Here is a 21,585-nt window from a genome sequence, read left to right on the forward strand (position 1 = left end):
AAAAGGAAGTTGTGAGGATACTGCCTTTAGTATTTTTTGACAGAAAAAGGAGATTTGAGATCTGTAATTTTAAAAAAGTACAATAACAGCCAGCTTAAAGGTTTTTGGTACGTATTCTAATGACAATGATGGATTTATAATATTAAGAAGAGGATCTATGACTTCTGGAAGCATCTATTTTAGTAGCTTAAGTCGTTATAGGGTCTAACATACATGTTGTTGATTTTGATGATTTAGTGAGACAATTCTTCCTCTCCTATAGCAATGAATGCCTATCTTTACTGTCAATTTTGATTAATTTAATGCCTACTTGCTGAATAAAAGTATTCATTTCTTTAAAAAATATCTTACTGAATCCATACTTTTAATATATATAGTTGAAAATAATTAATGAGATCTATTTTATCCTGGATGACTTCACATGGCAACATGTAGCAGGCTGCATTAGATTGTGCTTATTCTGTGATTTTACAAAACTTGATTAACTTGACTTGCATGAATGGTGCTATTAATATAGAACATTCATCTCCTTTAACGTCTAGTTTAACAGGTGAAGGGAGACCCACTGACAGATAGCAACAGAAGCAGGATGGGCCTGGAAAAGGTTATCTGTAGGACACAAATCATTTTCAGTGAGGGGTAGAATTTAGAGTAGAATTTAAAGTGACAGTTCATCCAAAAATGTCATTCCAAACTTGTATAACTTTCTTTCTTCTGTGAAACGCAAAATAACATATTTTAAAGGATGTCTACGTATCTCTTCTGTCCGTAAAATTAATCTGTCCATTTTTGTTTTGACCCCATTGAGTTTTTATTATATGGATAAAAACCATGTGTGGTGGTGATCCAGTCTACTGTTAGGAATGACAGGTCGGAGAGGTCAGGGCTTGTGCTGGAGGGATGTGGCGACTGCTGGGCGTCTGTCACAGCTCATGATAAGCCCGGTGGACGGGTCTGACGCACTGCAGTGGTACAGGAGATTAGACATAATACAGAGAGCTGAACAGAGACAAGAAAGTGTGTCGGTAGAAGTTGGCTTCTTACACTGGTCAGAGATAAATTCAGCTGTTGGTAGGTGTCTCTGATCCTGGATCAGTCGAATGCAGACTTGAACAAAGAAGTGGTGTTGAAAAATGATGTCTTTCTTTTCCCTGTAGACGTAATCCCTGTATGAATGAAAATGAATGATGAGCAGCAGGATGAGTATCAGCAGAGCTCTCCCACACACACCACTCCGAGACATTCTGTCCAATTATTTCGGAGTCCATTCCCTACATCTCCACACCAGTGACTGTGAGGCGACTGTGCTGGACGTGCTTTGCCTCTGACCCCGTGGTGGATGCAGTAGGAGGCTCAAATACAAAACACACAATGGAGAATGAGAGATTTAGAGCGAGTAGAGGTAATAACTGGACTTGCTTCTGGTCCCCAGACCTACCCTTCTATGTGTTTCTTTAGCTATGGGCACTTTTGGACCTGTGGTCCTGTAAAAATTTCATAAAGTCATAAATATACATGCATCACAGAACAATTCTGCCATTTTTGCTGTCATACACAAATACCATTTCCACCACATCTCAAATCACCTTTCATTCTGTGGTGTAAATGATAGTGCTGGAAACAGTTATATAAAAAATAATAATATAATTATATAAAATATAATAATAATAATATAAAAATAAATAATAATTTAAAAAAAAATTATTTATTAAAATGTCAGCGACAGACTCTGTTGGCATACGCCGAACTTCTCCATCATTTTGTCCCTCCTTTCTTACAATCGACTTCAAGCTTGCATTTAGATTTGACCACCCTACATTATTTTCTTTTTCAACAATCATTTCACTTGGTTGTCCGTCAAAAAGTGGAAGAAAAGATCAGTTGCTACATCAACTAACATAATTATAAGAAAAACCAATGCCCCTGCCTGTATTTATTAACTTACTTATTTATTGAATAATGGGCATGATTTTGACGAGTTAAAAAAAACAAACAATAATAATAAAATTGTATTATGTGAGAAGAATGAGACTACGAGATACTAGCACAATGTGGTCATTATGCAAAAATATTTGAGCATGGAATGTTGTGACTGACCAATCAACATTAAGTATTTCCGAGAGCTGTGCAATAAAATTCTACATATTAAATGAAAAGAAAGAACACCAGACGATGGGCGCCAGAGCTATTGATGACTGTGTCTATATTGCAAACACACTTGATTGAGCTGACAGGGGCACACAAACACCAATGACTAATGGGAGAAAGATAAACATTGTTAGAAAAGACAGACCAGGTTAAGAGATAGAGAAAATGACTGGGCCCCAGTAGACCTGATAAAAAGGTGTGGATGACTTCATTTCTCTGCACTAGGTCCACAAGACATACGAGCAGACAGGGGTCAGGGGAGGGCAGTGGCCAGCAAGGCTTTTCTATCCCTACCTCTTTTAATGGCTGGGAATCTGTCCCGCTGACCCTTCTCGTGTAGCGCTGCAGGGGAGGGTGTGTGATCCTGACCTTTGACCCCTCAGCTGGTCTTCTCTTCCAAAAGGAATCTGTTTCCTTAGTCATTTCTGCGCAAATCACACCACATTAGGAATCAGATTACAAGCAGGAAAAACATCAAATGCAGAGCATGACGTATTTTACCAACAAACCACTCTTTGAATCCACTACATTCAAGGACAGTCACAGATTTATAGGAGCTCAGCAGGGGAACGCATTTGGGATCTTAAAATCCTCCCTACTGCAGATTCCTATGAAATAACAGAGACATAAAGATGGCCGCCTTTAAATTACAGTATAGAGCTGCGATATAGAGGCGAGCTGTGAGGATGTCAGAGAGCCATCACTCAGTTTGTGGCGTCAAATTTTTTCTGAAGCTCACTTTCAGCTGACAGCTTCATCTTTAATCACCTCTGCCTCTGGAGAGCCAAATGACTGAAGGAAAAACCTGGCGATATTTCCTGGCAGCTCTCGGAGAGCATAATCATATATGGTCTAAGCTTTGAACGATTGCTAAGCATTTTAGTATGTCTGCCCCATGACATCATGACCGAGTGTGCACTACACAAACATGTGTAACACCATATGCTGCCCAATTTTCTAATAAGGCAGCAGGGACGCTGTGTGTGTGTGTGCACGTAGAGGTACATGGCTGTTTCTCTTATCTTCAACCCTTTAAATGTTTCAAAGGTGTGTTTTTGTTTCAGCTAAGCACTTTCATCAGGTTTTGTTTTCTTAGTTGGCATTCATTTAACATGGATCCACAGGTTTGTTCCACAGACGGCGTGGAACAATTACCCCTTCTGTTCTCTGCCTCTGCGCTTTACAGAAAAAACAACAACAGCCACCTCAGGCGATGTGAGTTTAGGTATATGTTGCTTGCATGCATGCTTATCAACTTAACCGATAAACACTACATCAAAGCGATGGTTGCTATTATCATCAAGCTTTGAGCTCCCTGAGACCTTTATATGCCATATCCATTTTCATTCATGTCATTCTCATGATTCCATGTGTTGATGTGTTAGATCCCCTTTCAGACAAACTCCCAACCCATTTAAATAGATCTTCAGACTAAGTTTTTCTTGGACTGATATTATTAGAAAGCCGTCTCCCCAAAGGCTCACTGTATAATTAAATGCATATGATTGTAAATGTCATCTTGTATAAAAAATTCACCCTCCCTTTTAATTCACCTGAAGGATGCTTTGGGGTCATTCCAGTTCGTTAAAGTGATTTTTAAAACCTTATCCATGTCATGCTGGGCTAAAATCTTCCCTTGCCTGTGTTTGGGGTTGTCGTTAAAGGTGAACTATGTAGGATTTTTGCAGTAAAATATCCAGAAACTACTAGGCCAGTGTTATATATTTTGTTCAGTTGAGTATTTAGAACATACCAAATGTTTTCAACTATTTGTAAATCGTGAGAAAATTGCTATTTTAACCAAAGAACCGGGACATGTGAGCTATGCGTGTGAGCTATGCGTGTGAGGGAGTCGACTGTCGATTGCGTCACCCTCGGTTTCCGGTTGTATTCAGTGAAACACTTTACTCTCACTGCAGTGTGAACAAGTGTCATAGCAGCCGCCGAGCGAACGTCATAACTTCCTTTTCAACACACTCAGATATATCTAATACGATAAACAGAGTTGCGTTACCTCAAACTCATGACTGGAAAAGAGGAAGTGGCGCCGGCAACCGTGTCATAATAAAAGTCCCGCCAGCGACTATGCCATAATAACAGTCCCGCTCTTCAATCGCTCCTCCGGCCTTGCTCAGCTCCACAACACTCGGTCCTGCTCTGCTTCAGACTACAGTAACGTTAATAATCGCATCCATGAACATGATTTCTGCCCGAGTCCTATCCTGACTGTTTCCCACCGGCTGTGAGGTGAAGACCACATGTCCCGAGATTCTGCGCTCAAACGTGCCGTCATCAAACTACGCCTTTGTTTTGAACAGGCGACCTCTAGTGGACGGAAAAGTTACATAGTGTAGCTTTAACTGCAAACGTGAATCTTTTTTGTTAGTTGTTTGTTTCTGTCATGTGATTGTATTGTCCATATATCTGTAAATCAGCAGGGGCCCGTTTCAGAAAGGAGGTTAAGTGAAAACTCTGAGTAGGTTAACCCTGAAATAAGGGAAACTCTGGGTTTTCTGTTTCAGAATGGGAGGTATGTCAAACCCGAGAAAGCAGGTTAAGTCAAGCCCGTTTCTGAAAGAGAGGTAACTTATACTCAGAGTCAGTTACCACGGTAACTTACTCTGTGAACCTAACCTGGTCTGGAGCAGGTTTTCTTTGGTAAACCCAGAGTTTCTTTCGTTCTCCTCCCCCTTTTTAAAGCACCAGCAGTGTTTAAATACTTAATTCATTCATTCAAACTGCACAAATTATTTTCTTACTGAGTATTTTGGTCGTATTTCAAGTATAAATATCGAAAAATTATGAATTTAATCTAAATCTAAAGTAAGCGAAGTTTACTTAAACCAAATTAAATTATCTGCCACTTGACAAAAATACAAAGTAAGAAAAGCATTCTTTGCAGGAACATTCATTGCTCATATTTTCATCACGAGGACACTGTCAAAGTGACAAAAATGGCATGTCCTTTTATACAGGATCCTGACGTTCACTTGATAATCCTCTAGAAGTATCCTAATAATTAGAATTTCCTTTAGGATTTCCAGTGGTTGGACGCATTGATGACACTCATATTCCCATCATCACACTTTTTGAAAACTGATTACTGTATGGGATGGAAGGATGCTGCCAGATGGTAGTACGAGATATATGCCATAACCACCACCACAGCTGTTAAATACATTTATTAAAAAATTTTTATAGTCATCTTTATTTCCTACAAATACTTTATTCTTTTTCCTGTTGGGTGTTAATATTCTTCCTCCATCTCCTCTTCAACTGTCAGTGGTGCTGGTGTTTGGCTGGCCTGAGAGTAGAAGTCAAATGTTAATGTCATTACCCTGATTAATAAATGTAACAGGTGGGATCAGAGAATATTTCATTATGTGAAAGAGCATAGACCCTTTTCACATTTCTGGGTTTCCGAAACTGAAGTCGTCATAGTTGGGTTAACTCTTATAGCGGTGAATGAGAGAATACATTAAATAAATATTTTTGTGTCTCCATTTGCTCAAATAGCAAAAGAAAAACTCCACAATAGTGATTTCACAACTTTCAAAAAGATGGAAAAATTAGAGTGAGATTGATAACTGCAGTGAAAAGAGAGAAAGATGTTAATTTTAACTATCACTCCCATAGATGCTGTATTAGAAACACTCTCACAGCAGCGGTAACTTGATTTTTGTAATTTCATGTAAAAGTAATATAATACAAAGTATTAGTGTTATAAATGTACATACATTAAAAATAAAAAAAAATAACGTTGCAGGATTTACGATATTGATGACCATTAAAGCACCATGAAAAGGGTCTATGTGGGAAAAGCTGCTGCACATTGGACACTGAATATTTATTTAATATGTCAAATGTTTGTAAAGTCATTAAACCTACACCCATGAACATTTTATGCTTAAAGCTTTTCCTGATTGAATTATGTTTTTTTTTAGCTGCTGCCACATTCTTTGTTTGCCTTTTGGATACCATGTAAATTAAACTTAATTAAAATAATTAATAATTAAACTTGTGTATTGACCCGGAAGTATGCAAACGTCTTTTTGTTGGGTGCTGTTGCCATGGTGAATCGTAATTTCGGAGCTCCATTGATCGTGGCTTTTCATAGTTGGAGTGCATGAGCTTAACTCAGAGTCAGTCTACTCAGAGTTGATTGAACTACCTCAATTCAGCTGTTCTGAAACCCAAAACTCAGAGTTTCCCATCTCAGAGTAAGTCAACTCAGAGTTCAGGTTTAAACTCAGAGTTGGTTGAACCTCCTTTCTGAAACGGGCCCCTGAAAACACTACAATAAATATAATATTTTTAAAAAAAAGGGGGGGGGGGGGGGAGTGATTTGTTTAAGTCTATCAAAATAATGTGTTGACACATCTGGGAACATATACACTGCCATTCAAAAGTTTGGGATCTGTAAGATTTTTAAAGTTTTTAAAGAAGTCTCTTATGCTCACCAAGGCTGCATTTATTTGATTAAAACTGTTATTGTAACTGTACAATTTAAAATTACTGTTTTCTATTTGAATATATTATTAAATGTAATTTATTCCTCTGATGGCAACGCTGAATTTTCAGCATTATTACTCCCGTCTTCAGTGTCATGATCCTTCAGAAATCATTATAATATGCTGATTTGCTCCTCAAGAAACATTTTAGCATTATTATCAATGTTGAAAACAGTAGTGCGCATTTTTTCTTTGGATTCTTTGATGAACAGAAAGTAAAAAAAACAACAAAAACAAACAGCATTTATCTGAAATAGAAAGCTTTTGTAACATTATGTACCACCAAAAAGAACTAAATCAATACCTTTATTCAGCAAGGATGCATTCAATTGATCAAAAGTGACAGTAAAGACATTTATAATGCTACAAAGGATTCTATTTCAAATAAATGCTGTTCTTTTGGACTTTCTATTCATTAAAGAATCCCGAAAAAAATTGCACACAGCTGTTTGATAATAATAATAAATGCTGTTTGAGCACCAAATCACCATATCAGATTACTGAAGGATCATGTGACACGAAGACTGGAGTAATGAGGATGAAAATGCAACTTTGACATCACAGGAATAAATTACATTTCATAATATTTTCAAATAGAAAAGGGTTATTTTAAATTGTATAATATTTCACAATATTACTTTTTTATTTTTAATCGAATAAATGCAGCCTTGGTGAACACAAGAGATTTCTTTTAAACACATTCAGTTTAAAAACTAAAAGGATAACTATAAAATTAAAAATGACTTTAATTTTTGTGTTTCAAGAAATGTCTATACTATAGTAACTGCTATTCATTGTTTATTATATCTTTAAGTTTATAAATTTAGTTTATACATTAGTGGAAAATGTGCTATATGACCAAGGCTATCCGAAATTGCATACTTCCCTAATATATAGCGGCCAAAAAACAGTATGTGACTAAAGAAGTATGTCCAAATTCACAGTTCTCATAAAAGATCAGGCAAAAAGTATGTACGAATGTAGTACGTCCAGATTACATTCATACTACACACAAACATACATTTTTAGTGCTGTGAAGTTTACCTATTTAAGAGTGTATGCAATTTCGGACATAACTCTCATTTTTCTATGATCTCTTGACTTTGTCTCACAGTTATCAGAATGGTATAAATCATATTCCAGATGCTAAAATGTTTACGCCTGTGAACACGCTAAATTACCCAGCCATAAACTTGTTTATATCTTGGTAGTATTTAGACCAAGCATTTTATTGCCAGAGCAGCTCGCCAGGCCCTTTTAACCCCAACGTCTGTAATGATGAAGCACTCTGTGAAGAACCTTAAATCAGATGTGGCCATGCATGGATTTGGTTAAACCTCTATTTAGAACTGAACATCCCCAAACTATGAAATAACCATGACGCTGATGTCTAGCACATCTCCATCCTGATCTTTACTACACGCATATCAGTGTTCATCATAGGTGTCATTATAGGTGCTGTGAGAAGACACAGTGTCTCAACCAACTATCTCACAGTCTAAAAATAAAACAAGTCGTAATGTCAGCTAGTCTTGGGAGTGCTGGCCAAAGGGAGAAGCCCGAGCGTAGAGATGTAAGGAGGGTGGAAAGACGGTAACGGGAGAGACGAGCAAGAGAGGTTCAAATTTAAAAGGCAGAAACCTCAGACAGATTGACGAGCACAGAAGTCTTTCCATGCCATTCTATTCCACCCATTAAATGTGAGGGGTCTGATGGAGTGTAAAGCCAGTGCCCTCCCCAGAGAACCCAAAAATCCAAGGGAAAGTCTCTCTTTTGGATCTTCACGCCACCAGACTTCAAACACAGGCCACACAAGCCAAAGGGCCAGGACATCACAGGAAAAACAAACACACACACACACACACACACACAGAGAGAGACACAGGACAGGAAGGGGGAGCGGGACATATGGAGATGAAAATAAGACAGGATTAAAAGACAGTCTAATAGTCCTGATGATAAGGTGACGAATTAGGGGAAAAGCTAAAAGTGTCTGCTGAAACATTTACTGGAAAGCTGGAATTTTATGGGAGACAAATGTCTAGCAAGTTTATGTGACACAAATAAGGTCTGCTAAGACAAATGCTGAGCAGATACTCTGTAAAGTAATAGACCATCTGGTACAGTCAGGAGAACAAATTTGCTCTGAATACAAACACTTAACCACAACTCAACTCCCGGTGACTAGAATAAGGCGAAATGAAGCATCATCCTCCCTGATGTCTGAGACAGCAGACTATAGAGGTAATAAAATATGGCATTAAAGAAACAGTTCACACAAAAAGACAGTTCTCATCATTTACTCACCCTCACGTCATTTCCAACCTGTACGATGAAATAAAGCTAAAATATAATATAAATATTGCCTTGAGAACTAACTGAAATTTAATTAAGTTGAAGTATTAAAAAAAAGCTATATTTTTATTAAAGCTAAAAATAAATATTACATAATAATAATAAACTGAAAATGTGAAAATAAAAGCTAGTACATTGCATGAGGGTGAGTAAACGATGACAGATTTTCATTTTTGGGTGAACTGGTTGAAGCAGCTTAATTGAAAATCCTGTCATTGTGCCTACAAGTCCATTAGAGAAATATTTATTCATCAACTATGAATAATCAGTTCAGCCATTATTGATTTCCCCAGAGTACTGACCACCATGAGCAGTCACATGGCTCAGCATTTCTGGGCTTTGGAAACAAAACAAGCCGTTCCCTCAATTCTCTTTGAATTACACTACACAGCCTCCCCAACTCCCAGAGTGACCAGGCCTGTTTGTTTTTAAATCCCATCTGCGGTGAAACCAGGGCCACATGGTCGCCAATTGCAGCACACGAAGGTTCGGAGAGGTTAAACAACTCTAATCATTCGTTAGCTCAGCTTGGTTCATTCATTTGTGCTGGAAAAATGTTTCTAACTTCGACAACCCATTAGCCAAAATAAAACAAGCCATTGCCGAATGCTGTTAGAAATGCCAACAGGTCGAATGGAAACTGACAGGGCTAATAACGGATCACGGGTCAAGGGCAGGCAGCCCATCGTTTATGCAGTTGGTGTAATAGAGACTCTTGATTTCTCAAAGCATAAGCCTCATACGGTCCCAGGGCAGCTGTTTCCGTAGAACTGCAAAGCTTGGCTGAGAACTGACCTTCCTCTGGTTGCTGACCCACCAGGCACGCTAGTTTCCAATGAGCCAAACGAACATCACCACAGGACAAACCTTGAGATAAAACAAAAGCTAGTTTTTCTCCGTCATCACATGCACATGAGTCTAAATTCACATCTAAGGTTTCTTAGAACGGCCCCATTGTGCATTTGAAGACATTGTAACCGGGATGAGAGAGAGAGTGAGAGAGATGAGGAGGGTACTGTGAGAAGGGGAATGTACCAAGTGCCATTTGGGAACAGCTGCCATTCCGCAGTGAAGTGTTTATAGTTTAGATAACTGGGAGTCAGGGAGATGCCACACAGGGGGGATTCGTGTGGTCCAGAGATGAGCATTTAGCCAAGAATACTTCAAAATCCCACCAGCCTCAGAGCGCCACTGGTGTTGGCTTTCACCGCAAGCGGAAAACAGCATTGCAAACATCACACAAAGTTCTCTGAAGATGGATATATTCCAATTTGACGCCATCAGAACATTTTATTTATATCCTTTTACACAAAATAAAATTAAAGTTCAAATACATTATTTCAAGCATCAGAGGCATATTTTATTTTAATAAAAAAAATGAAACTCTAAATAATTAAAATCAATAATGCACTTTGCACTCCAATTCCTTGCCAAATTGACATTATTTACAGACAAAAACGATACAACCCAGAAAGAGTAAATTCTTCTTCAGTTTTTGGAGAGCCACAGTGCCTTATCAGCCATAGCAAACAAGGACATAAGCCTTGATATCTGGAATTACATCTCACAGCGCACTCCTCATTTTCCCATGAAGAGCACCTGATCTTGGCGAATGCAGCAGCAGGAGATGGCGTGGATGAGGGGAGAGAGAGACAGACGAGGGAGGGATGTGTTGTCTGTTTCCATGACAGCGTACTTTAAAACCTCAGGCATGAGCTCTCAAAACCTCTGCACATAAGAGACAAAATAAACATACTAGTGAGACTGGACATATGGCAAATAGACGCACACACTTACGTCACACTTCTACATATGCCAGTAATTACACATACATGTACACAAAAACGTGTAAAACACACAGCACACACACATACACAAACATAAACAGCACAGAGAGCCCATTCATCTCACTCATATACAGCTGGAGTCCATGTTCTTTTGCACAAAAAGATGTAAGGAGAAATGTTATTGTTATTTTTCTATTCTTTAAAGCTATCCCTCACCTTTTTTTCTGCTTTTCGTCCTAGAACAAGAGAACGTATTAAGAATATTAGACTTGGAACAAGTAAATACAAAAAAAAAAAAAATTCAAGATAACATTTAACTTTTGATTGACAGATTGCTTTGATTAATTCTTTACTTGACAGCCACACTATTGATGACAAATAATTGGAATTGGGAGATGGGATGCAGGATGCTAAGATCAAAACTATGTTTTCCAAAAAAGAAAAATGATTTATTAAGTAATTAGTAAAAAGTTAAATAATACAGTAATATAATAACGTTCATTTATTATAAATAAGGTGCATATGAGTGCCTCAACAAACTATTTATTCATTTATTTTTCTTTATGTGGAAATCCAAGATTTTTATGTTACCTGCGAATGTGACCATATTGCTCAAATAGTGTTTGCTATTGAATTTGGCAACAAACTATTAAAATGAGGGATGCACAATACTCAAAGGGATTTATGAAAAACAAAAGACTTACCTGCAAGAAACTGAGGCAGCATATAAAAAAGAATTACTAGCATGCAAATTATGAATCCAATGGCTGTCATATACCACATGGTAGAGTCAGGTTCTGTGATAAAAAAAAGAGTAAATTAAAGAGTTCTGAAAATCGGTCATATTATGCCTGCCACCTAGTGGTTATTTGTAATATTTAATTTAAAGGATATTTAGGGACTTTCCAATTGTGTGGATAATTCTGTGTTTGTGCTGCATCTGATTCACCTGTAACTATGAGATTAAAGCTCTTGCGGATGGGAGTGAGCAAGGATTTATGGGAAACTCTGCACGTATACTTATATCCAGTGTCCACCATGCTAGGCTGCAGAAGGAAGAAGGCTGAGAGCGAGTATGTGCCATCTTGATGAAGTCGATGACTTGAGTACAGAACATTCTTCAGGAATGAAGGCGTAGGACTGCCCCCAGACGGTTCCCGGTACCACTCAATGCTTACGTCCAGAGGATAGTACCCCTCTGCATCACATATTAGCTTCTGGTCTGTACCAAGTGTTACAGACAAGGTGGAGCCCACGTTCAGAGACACACGGGGTTGTTCTGTTGAGTTTGAAAGAGAGAAACAAAGAAACAAAGTGATAGTTCACCCTAAAAAACTCATTTATTCGCCCTCATGTCATTCCAAACCTATATGAATTTCTTCTATGGAACTCAAGAAAAAAAAAAGTCAATGTGGTACAAATATGGAGAAAAAAGACATTGACATTTGTCAAAATATCTTCTTTTGTGTTCCAAAGAGGGTTTGGAACGACATGAGGGTGACAGAGATTTGGATGGAATACCTTGTGTGATTCCAACGCTTAAATATTTGAAACACTTGTAATAATCGAAACATGCATTTTCTGTAAAGCTGCTTTTAAACTAAATATATTGTAAAAAGCTGTATAATAAATGTGAATTGAATCTCACCACTTAGGCTAAGGGGAATATCAATGCTGCCATAGAGAGGAGGAACCATCACAGAGCAGATATATGTGCCCTCGCTTAGTTTTCTAGTGGGTGGAAGTTTGAAGGAGGCGTTTCCAGCGGCAATGGCTTTGACAGCCACTCCGCTACCTTCAATCTTCCCTGTGCGGCTGGAATAGCTAAAGAGTTTGCTGCGCTCCCCGTGTCGTTGCAGTCTCCACTCCACTGTTGTATTAGGCAGTTTATGATCCACTGCAAACTGACAGTGCAGGTTTGGCTCCTTCAAGAATCCCACCTCCACGGAGGGAGTCCGGGTCAAAACAACCATTGCAGCTGGAAAACACATGTGGAAGAGAGGATGAAACATTAAAATATGGTAGAGGAAAAAGTAGAGGTAGAATCCCTTTGCAGTGGTGTTTTTTGAAATGAGGAGGAAAAGTCCTCACAGTTGTTTATGGGTTTTTTTTAAATAGTCAACTTGCTTTCGGATCATCAGTCATCAAAGCTCTGTAAACACTGCACATGTGTCATGATGATCACAGACAAAAAAGACCTTTAATTTCACCAAATTGATTGCTCACTAAAAAAACCCACATCATATTCAAGTCATTTCAAGTTTGAATTTGACATGACAAAAGCATTGATATTTTTTTAAGAGGCACTGCCTCTCTTGCCTCCTTGTTTGATTGTTACCTGATGTTGTCAGGAGATCCCTATCATTAACTGTTATCCATTGTGGATTGTCCACCTGTCCTTGGGCAGGAGCCGCAGGTGTGTGTCTGAGGAAGGTGGTGATGACAAATAAGCCTTGTGTATGGCGTATCGTACAGGTGAACCAAAAGTCATGATCTTGTGCTCCTTTAACAGGCCAGCGCATTACAATCCCTCCAGAGCTGTATCTGCGAATCTCACAGTGTAGTGTATCCTCATCTCCCTCCAAGTAATGCCTCATATCCACTTTAGAGCCTACATAAGACACAACAAATGAAAACAATACATTATTTAAAGAGCAAAGGAAATAATAAGGTTACAACTTCTGTTCCGCTTACCTGTGATGAGGAACGTAATAGTGGGATGTAAAGGGCTGTCACCGACATTACCAAATTGAACCACAGCATCTCTGTGGATATACTTGGTTTCTATGTGGCCCTCTTCATTTATATGTGTTTTCTCATCCACAAACTGACAAGGAAGCCACTGAAAATCATGAGCCGACTTTGATCCATTTACACCTGGTCAAAATAAACAATTCAGTAAATACAGAGACTACTAACAGGACAAACCCAATTCTTAATGATTTGAAAATAGTAGCATAATAGCTAACACAGTTCCCAATATAAACAACCCAGCTAAATAAAAGTGATTTTAAACGAATCTAGTTATTTCCTTCCAAATATTATGAATATACATAACACTTCTGTTTAATTCGATCATTTTATATTTATAATATACATTTTGACATAATATAGCATTATACGAGCAAATGAAAGCAAAGCAAAATATGTCGGTGACTCCAGCAATATAGCCTAAGCATTATTATATTTATAAATGCATTTATAAATACCTAAGCATAAAAGTGCTAGGATAAGACCCCCAAAAGTCCAAAACATAATGTCAAATCTCGTCCTCAGGACAATCGTTCCAGTTTCCTAAAAACGCCATGCAAACGTGTACTTTCTCTTTCGTTTCGCTTCAAACTGATCCGACTGCTTGTGTTTCGTTCAGTCTTAACTGGACAAATCGTTCGTTCATTCCCACGCTGAACGCACAGACTTGTATTTTAGCGAATTGAATGAACTTTTGTGTATCATCCTCATTTTGTGTATGACAAATTGTGTAAGAATGGCCATTTCAGTAAAGCATAATAAAACGTTGTGTCGGTCGTGAATGATAATGACCTGCAGAAAGTGTCACTGAACGAGTCAGTGAATCATTCTTTTTGGTGAACCGATTCAAAGGATTTGAATTAAACCATTACCTCACTGTCCGCGTGAGAGCGCTAGAGAAACGCAGCAAGCGGAACATGAGCTCGTGCTCCCCTCTTTCTCTCTCCATCCGCCTACGTTGACGCGGAAGCACACTCTTCATTTGGAAACTAAAGCAAACGTGTTGAGCAGATGATTTAAAACTAATGTTTATCTCAGATTTCCAGTGCTAAACATCTGAAAACGGCCGTGATCATTTTCTCAGCGTGGGGCTTCAGTGGATATGAGTGACTTAATTTGATGACGTTTCTTTGAAAGCATAGCAGTTATGGATCAAGGTAATAAATATTCTATTAACTTGTTAAATTAAAAGTTAAATTAAATATAACTAAACCGTTTATGTTCCCCGCCTTTAGTTGTATGTTGAAATTCTATATGGTTACGTGAAACGCCATCATTTAACTAATTATTAACTATTAAAGGTTATACTCTTCTATTCTTAAAAATTAGCATGAAGTACACTAGTACAGGATGACATGATGTAGCAATTTTAATCATATTTTAGACTTGGACTTTTGATTTAAGCAGCATCATTGAAACGTCAAATAATCATAAAGTGTTCAATTTCATCTATAGTCACATAAACAAAATGACAGAACATTTCTGAAAGCAGCTTATTAATGTATCGTATCAGCATCTTGTATATGACATTCACTTAATGCAAGAGACAAAACACATTCTAGTTATAAAATAAATAGGATGAAATTAGATGAATGGGATGAAAAAAATGATTGGACACCTATTTCAAATAAACAATATCAGACAATTCAGATCATGTATCGTGCCTGAAAGAAGCAATCTCTTTTTCAGAGTCATGGCTGAGCTGTGAGAAGACGGCTGTGCTACAGGGAGGATTCCTATTGGCCAATCAGATATGCCAACCTGAGCCACTGTCGTCTTTAAAGAAAGATGACTGGGATCGGATTGGATCTCCGATTGTTAAAGCTGTCAAAGAGATATGTGAACAGTCGCTCAGAGACTCCAAAGACAGACGGATTTGGAAAAAGAAGATTCTCTGTATTGTGTGGAGCAAGATCCTAGAAGTGAATAAAGGAGAGGACATCGACGTCAGATGGAAGGAAGACCCATTGTTTGCCGTACAGAACAGCCTTCCTGACATTAATCACGTTGTGCTGTTTGAGCTGGTAAAGTCGATGAGCTTTCCTACCATCTATGTGGAGCTTCTGTTGTGCTTTCAACCAGCTGAACGGTGCAAAGAGCTCAAGCTGTTGGTTGATCATGTGACAAGCAGCAGCACAGAGGCAGATGTGAAGCTACTGCTGGAGGTGTGGTGGGAACTACTGAAGGGCAAGAGAGGATGTCTTGATGCCTTAGACCAGGTCTTTATGGCTCAGTGTTCACACGCCACGATGTCCACGTCCGAGCCATCACCACTAGCATCAAAAAGATTCAAACCTGACCCAGAATCCACATCTACATGTGTGGTGTACATCCTATTTGAGGGGCTGAGGAAAATAAAAGAGCATTTGACGTCCTCTGAGTTGTGTCATTTTGCCCTCTCGAATTGCATGGACACACTGTATACCAACTACCTTTTAAGCAGTGCTGCTGATCTCTCCATAGAAATTCAACTCCAAAACATCTCCCGCATAGTGAGCCTTAAAAAGAGAAACGAAGCGAAGGATGGTTTTGACTCGATTGAGGTCATACGCGAGGCTCGGAGAGACCTTGCTGCCGCTCTCACTCCTGCTGAGACCAAGCCGTGTGGAATGACATTCATCCAGGCCATGCAGGTCACACTTGAGATGATATGCTCCTGGGAGGTTATGGGTCTTCTGAAGATGCCCAGCAATGACCCAAGTGTCATGGCGATCCATCTGAAAGATAGCCTGGATAGAGTTCTGCCATCTTTGGAGCAGCCATCACTTGCTAAAGACCTGGTTGGAAATGGACAGACTTTGAATAATTTGAGAGTAACTTTGAAAGGCTTACTGGCATCTTTATCATTCACTGTTCCTGAATGTTCTGCAGCAGAAGTAGCAAATATTTCTATGACCATCTTAGACCATCATCTTGAGGGGTTTGAAGGCCTTCCTGGACTGTTTGCCTCCAAGCTAAATCAAGATTTAAGTGAGGCGGAATGGATTCAGTGCCTAGAGAGAAATGCATGTGTGTTTCACACCAAAGACCTTTTGATGACGTTGATCTCCACCCTTACAGCTAAATGTCAAAGTGACGCTGATGTTCAGCACTGCAGAAAGCTCAAGAATATTATTGTAGACATATTTTCCCACTTGTCCTTACCTGACAAAAATGCTACACTTTCAGAATTGCTCTCCGTCTCCAGAAAAGGTCTTCATGGATTTCTTCCCAGTTCGGTAACTATAGGCTTCTCTGAGGAGCTCAATCTGGCCTTCAACTGCATCATTCAGAGTGGTGCAAATAGCAGCCTCGATGCAGCAGTCTCCGCCGTCGCCCGAGTGGCTTTCCAGAACCCTCAAGCCACTTTGCGGCGATGCTGCCACATGGCTGTTGTCAACCTTGGAGCTCACACTCTGATAGCCAAGATTCTCCTGCAGCTCTCAGGTCTCATGTCTTCACCAGGAGTTCACAACGACAACCTGCTGTGTAAATGCCTGCTGGACACGGTGTGGAGCAAGCTGTCCTCACTTCAAGAAGAGAACCAGTTTCTACAATTCTTGACTGAGCTGATGAAGTTCAACATAACAGGATGCATGGGAGAAAAGCTGAGGTTCCTCCCTCCGGAAGAAGCCTTGCATGCGTTTGTCCTGCCGAACCTTCTCCCAGCATCTCCCAGCTCAAGGAACTTAGAGTTTTGTCTCCGACTTCTTCAGTGCGCACTGAGCCAGGAGACCATGAGTGACTCGACACATTGGATAATGAGATGCTCTCCATTCCCGCTTTTATATTGTCTAGCTCAGCTCTTGAATGAGTGCAACAGGTGCTGGGACCATCCGGTAGAGGGTGAGACACCAATCTCCATGGAGTCCAAAGACCTGCTGTTATCTATACTGCACACGCTGGGGATAATTGTTGGGAAGGAAGTGGCCAATGCACCTGACGTTTGGTCCAGAGCTCTCTCTTGGCTCTACAGCAAAGTGGAGGAACTGGATTGGACTGTGCGTTTTTACCTGAAGGATGTGTGGGGAAAACATTTCAAGTATGAAGTTCCAGGTTCTCTGTTGTCAGTTTGTGATCTTCCTGAGCATGAGTGGGCCGGCCTGGACTTGCCTCAGTATGGACAAGGTACTGGACTTGTAGCATGGTTAGAATGCTGCGCTCTGTCAGACGGTGTTCAAGAGGCAATGCTGGAATCTCTCTCGCTAAACCTGCTGAAACCAGATGACATTAACATGTTCAGTAAGGGCCTGTTAGTCGCTGCGTGTCAGTTACTCCCATGGTGCACAGCTAGGGAATGGGAAAGACTTCTGAAAGTGTTACAAGAACTTTTACAGTCGAGCAAACTCTACGTGCCATACTCTTTAGAATACGTTGATTTCCTTCCGTTACTTGACCTACGCTCATTTGCCGGCGAGATGCGGCTATCAGTGTTTCTTCTGCGTGTCTTCCAGTTGCTCTGCAGTCCGAGCTGTTCTGATTGGCTGCCACCGCAAGGCTGGGTGCATACAGGACGGCTTTACGGCAATGCCATGAGGGGCATTGTCAGCTCAGTCACAGAGAAGATTCCCCTTCAGTCCACCACGGCATCCCCCAAAACCTCCGGAGCTTGCAGTCAGGAAGTTCTGTTTGTGTTGACTCAGCTCTTCTGTCACGTGCTCCATGTGCAGGTGATGATACCTGGCCAGCCAGAGGTGCTGTACCTGTGTGCACTGGAGATTCTGACCCACTATGAGGCCGTGCTCTCAGCATATCCCGACAGCTGCACTACCTTGCAGGGACTCAACACGCGTCACTTCTTCACTACAATCGCAGACAATTTGCAGTGTGCAGAAATGAAAGCTGTTCTACACCAGAAGATAACTCAGTTATGAGATCACATCAGGAACTCAATGCAATATGACTGCTATACCACAAGTTAATTTTTTTTGTTGGTTTGTCACAGAAAAAAACTAAATAAATAATTGTGCGAAGCATTTGTTGTGTTCAACACTTCTTTTCAATGATATTTGCTAACACTTTGCAATGAACTCTGCGAAGGTTCAGTTTGTTCACATAAGCTAATGCATTTTAGGTATCATAAATAATGAAAAATTCTTATAGCATTTATCGATATAGGTTAATGTTAATTTGTTAATACTGTTAATTTATGTTCCAAATACATTAACTAATACAAAATAGAGATAATGATAATGTAAAATAATATGATACAAAATAACAATTTTGGCCATTTGCCTAAACAACACCCTGCCTACAAAGACAACAACAAATGAAAAATTCCCCGAAGGCAGGGAGTTTCTGATTTATTTTCATTTCTTTTTTTGGAGCTTACAATATTTACGTCTGTCACAGTTCCAAAAAAGCATGATCATTTTATGATTGTATATCTGTATTTCACAAAACTTACTGCCTATGGTAATGGTTCCCTGGGGGTAACAAGCATCGCATTACTATAATAATAACAATCCAATCTGCCCAAATAAAATGTTTTATTCCAAGTGAAAATCACAACAATATAAAGTAAACTCATGTGGATCTTCTGTTTAAAACAAAGTCATGTACTACAAGCTAAGCCCAATTTAAATGTTCTTTTCATAAATCTGTAAAACATGATTATAGTAGCTAAAAATTATAAATCACATTACACTCGTGTGTAGTGAGTACAACATATCCTGCATGCAAGTCTCAGAGTGGTTTCAAGACAGACCACTTAATGTCTCACTCACTTCCCATAGTTTTTTGGCTACAGCATCGTCCTGAGCCTTGGCTTTCACTTTCTGCACAGCACAGTTAGAGAAATACTTGCCACTCAGGGCTTCAATGCCCTCCTGCACGGCACAGTGCAGAGTTGTCTGGGCACCGGCCTCTACATCCTTAAAGAACAGAGCTGCGATGGGTTTCAATAGCCTCCTAGACATTTTTTTCATATTACGATTCATATCTGAGTTTATGACACCTGGAAAAGCAAACGTGTTGGGTTAGCCTAGAGTTGTGTAGGCTATAATTTGTGCCTACATATAAAATGAATTATAAAGCTAAAATAGCAGTATAGGAGAGAGACGGACCTGGGTGGAGGCTGTAACAGGTCACGTGGGTTCCTTGCAGCCTCTTTGCAAGCTCGTGTGTGAAGAGCACATTGCACAGTTTGCTGTGGGAATATATCCTGAAGACATCCCAGAGAGACTCACCAACTCCAAACTCTTTGTGGGTGCGAAGAGTGTCAAAGTCAAGGTTACCGTAATTATGTAAACCTGAAGATACGGTGACAATGCGGCTTGGCGCGCACTCTTTCAATCGGTCCAGTAGCAAATTAGTCAGGAGGAAGTGACCAAGGTGATTGACACAGAACATAAGACCAAGACCATCTTCAGTAGTGCCCTGCAAATAAACTCCTAAAAATATAGATATCATGCATTACGTATGGACTTGGTATAGATTTCTATATGAAATATTGATTTTCATTAAATATTCCTTACAAAACCAGCACCACTGTGGAATAAGATGGAATGAAATACAGTGGAGTCCACACTAAATGTGTGTATTGTGTATTAATATACACTACCTTTCTACATAAAGGTTTGGGGTTAGTAAGATTAAGGAAGGATATGAATTAATCATTTTATTCAGCAATACATTAAGTTGATCAAAAACATTCACAATGTTACAACATAATCATCAAAAACCAACGTGTCACTTTCCACAAAACTATTAAAGATATATATTTTAAATGGAGAAAACTTAACCTGCATTGTTGATAAGAATATCCAGTCTTCTCTCGGTCTTGAGAAAAGTTTCTGTAAAGGAGCGCACGGATTTCAAACTGGCCAAATCAAGCTGCATATACACCACATTTTTACTCCCACTCTCCTGTGTTAAAACAAAAACAGAGTATACGTGATGTATAACTATAATAGCACACATTTTGTAACTTAGACTCCAAGGTAAAGGGTTAAGACAATATTCTCACTCTTTGCACAATAGCAACAGCAGCGACGCCGCGTGTTTGGTTACGGCAGGCCAGAATGACTCTCGCGCCTCTCCTCGCCAAATCCACCGCTGTGGCTCTACCGATGCCCGTGTTACTACCTGCACACCGTCACAAAGTCCCATGAAGTGCTTTAAACGACTGACAAACATACTGACTTGACACATTCTTAAAAAAAAAAAAAAATACGCTTTTTACCTGTAACGACGACCGTCTTGCCATGCAGTTTTTCCTTGCTTTTGCATCGCGCTCCATTTACATATGTACGAAATATCATCAGCACCCCGATCAGAACACCCGCGATCAGCAGTAACTCCGACATTTTCAGCGTAAAATACAGCCTACGAGAGTACGAAAGTAACCCACAATATCCAAACAGCTATTCTGGGGTTGCCATACTTGCTAACTCAACCTATTGCACTAACTGGATGAACCGGATTAGTTGGGTAGTGACTTTAGGTTGTTGATTGAGGAAACAAAAGGTAGGCTACATCATGACAATGATTTAGGACAGACTTCTGAGGCAGTATTTGGGTGATCTACAACAAAATAGATTAAGCTATGTTGATAACAAAGCAAATATTTAATTTAATTGTTATTTAATAAAAAAAAAACCATCAAAAGTGGAAAAGGTTGGTCAAAAGCATACATTCAAACAATATTTCAGGTGTTTCAATATTTCAATATTTTCATATTTTAGTTAATTTCGGAGGCATTTTTGCCCCAAGCCCCAATAATTTCCAACCCTGGTGTGTACGAGCCGTGATGGCGGGGCTCTTTTTCGAGGGCAAGTGGAGGCCCTTTCTGTTGCGAGGCCCCTTTTAAGCAAGTGGTGCTCACTGTAGTCAAATGACATCCAGCTCTGGACTTCTAATGCAGTGGAGGGATAGAATTGTGGGTAGGGTTAGGGTGTGGTTGGATATTCTAGCTCCACCCATTAGGCCCAAATAACTGTTGCTCTTCCTCGCTGGACGTCTAGCAAGTGATAACTACGTCAGCTCCACCCATTTGCTCTGTAGCGAGCATCCTCTCGTTTCAAGTGAAAGGTGTGAAACACAGCAATGGGCGC

At 39.5% G+C, this 21,585-nt stretch overlaps 3 protein-coding genes across 4 annotated transcripts; 1 reads left to right on the plus strand and 2 right to left on the minus strand.

Moving 5' to 3' along the window:
- Window positions 1-10,261: 10,261 nt before the first annotated feature.
- dhrs13b.2 (dehydrogenase/reductase (SDR family) member 13b.2) lies at window positions 10,262-14,378 on the minus strand. Of its 2 annotated transcripts, XM_079824281.1 has the most exons (8): window positions 14,011-14,378; window positions 13,496-13,678; window positions 13,140-13,412; window positions 12,450-12,779; window positions 11,751-12,080; window positions 11,506-11,598; window positions 11,018-11,037; window positions 10,262-10,742 (listed from the first exon to the last, which is right to left on the minus strand). In XM_079824281.1, the coding sequence occupies exons 1-8, from the start codon at window positions 14,054-14,056 to the stop codon at window positions 10,734-10,736; spliced, it is 1,284 nt and encodes a 427-aa protein (XP_079680407.1). In that variant the 5' UTR covers window positions 14,057-14,378; the 3' UTR covers window positions 10,262-10,733. The 2 variants fall into 2 exon arrangements, with proteins under 2 accessions (XP_079680407.1, XP_079680406.1); XM_079824280.1 differs by lacking the exons at window positions 10,262-10,742; window positions 11,018-11,037 and having other exon boundaries at window positions 11,346-11,598; window positions 14,011-14,150.
- Window positions 14,379-14,515: 137 nt separating this feature from the next.
- Window positions 14,516-18,803, plus strand: gemin4 (gem (nuclear organelle) associated protein 4). Its single transcript, XM_079824282.1, has 2 exons — window positions 14,516-14,709; window positions 15,242-18,803. The coding sequence occupies exons 1-2, from the start codon at window positions 14,700-14,702 to the stop codon at window positions 18,403-18,405; spliced, it is 3,174 nt and encodes a 1,057-aa protein (XP_079680408.1). The 5' UTR covers window positions 14,516-14,699; the 3' UTR covers window positions 18,406-18,803.
- dhrs13b.1 (dehydrogenase/reductase (SDR family) member 13b.1) lies at window positions 18,803-21,393 on the minus strand. Its single transcript, XM_079824283.1, has 5 exons — window positions 20,715-21,393; window positions 20,499-20,617; window positions 20,275-20,398; window positions 19,597-19,923; window positions 18,803-19,487 (listed from the first exon to the last, which is right to left on the minus strand). Exons 1-5 carry the CDS (start codon window positions 20,836-20,838, stop codon window positions 19,228-19,230), a joined length of 954 nt encoding a protein of 317 aa, XP_079680409.1. The 5' UTR covers window positions 20,839-21,393; the 3' UTR covers window positions 18,803-19,227.
- Window positions 21,394-21,585: the final 192 nt, after the last annotated feature.

Source organism: Gobio gobio (genome assembly GCF_949357685.1).
Source record: "Gobio gobio genome assembly, chromosome: 8".
Taxonomy (NCBI): Eukaryota; Metazoa; Chordata; class Actinopteri; order Cypriniformes; family Gobionidae; genus Gobio; species Gobio gobio.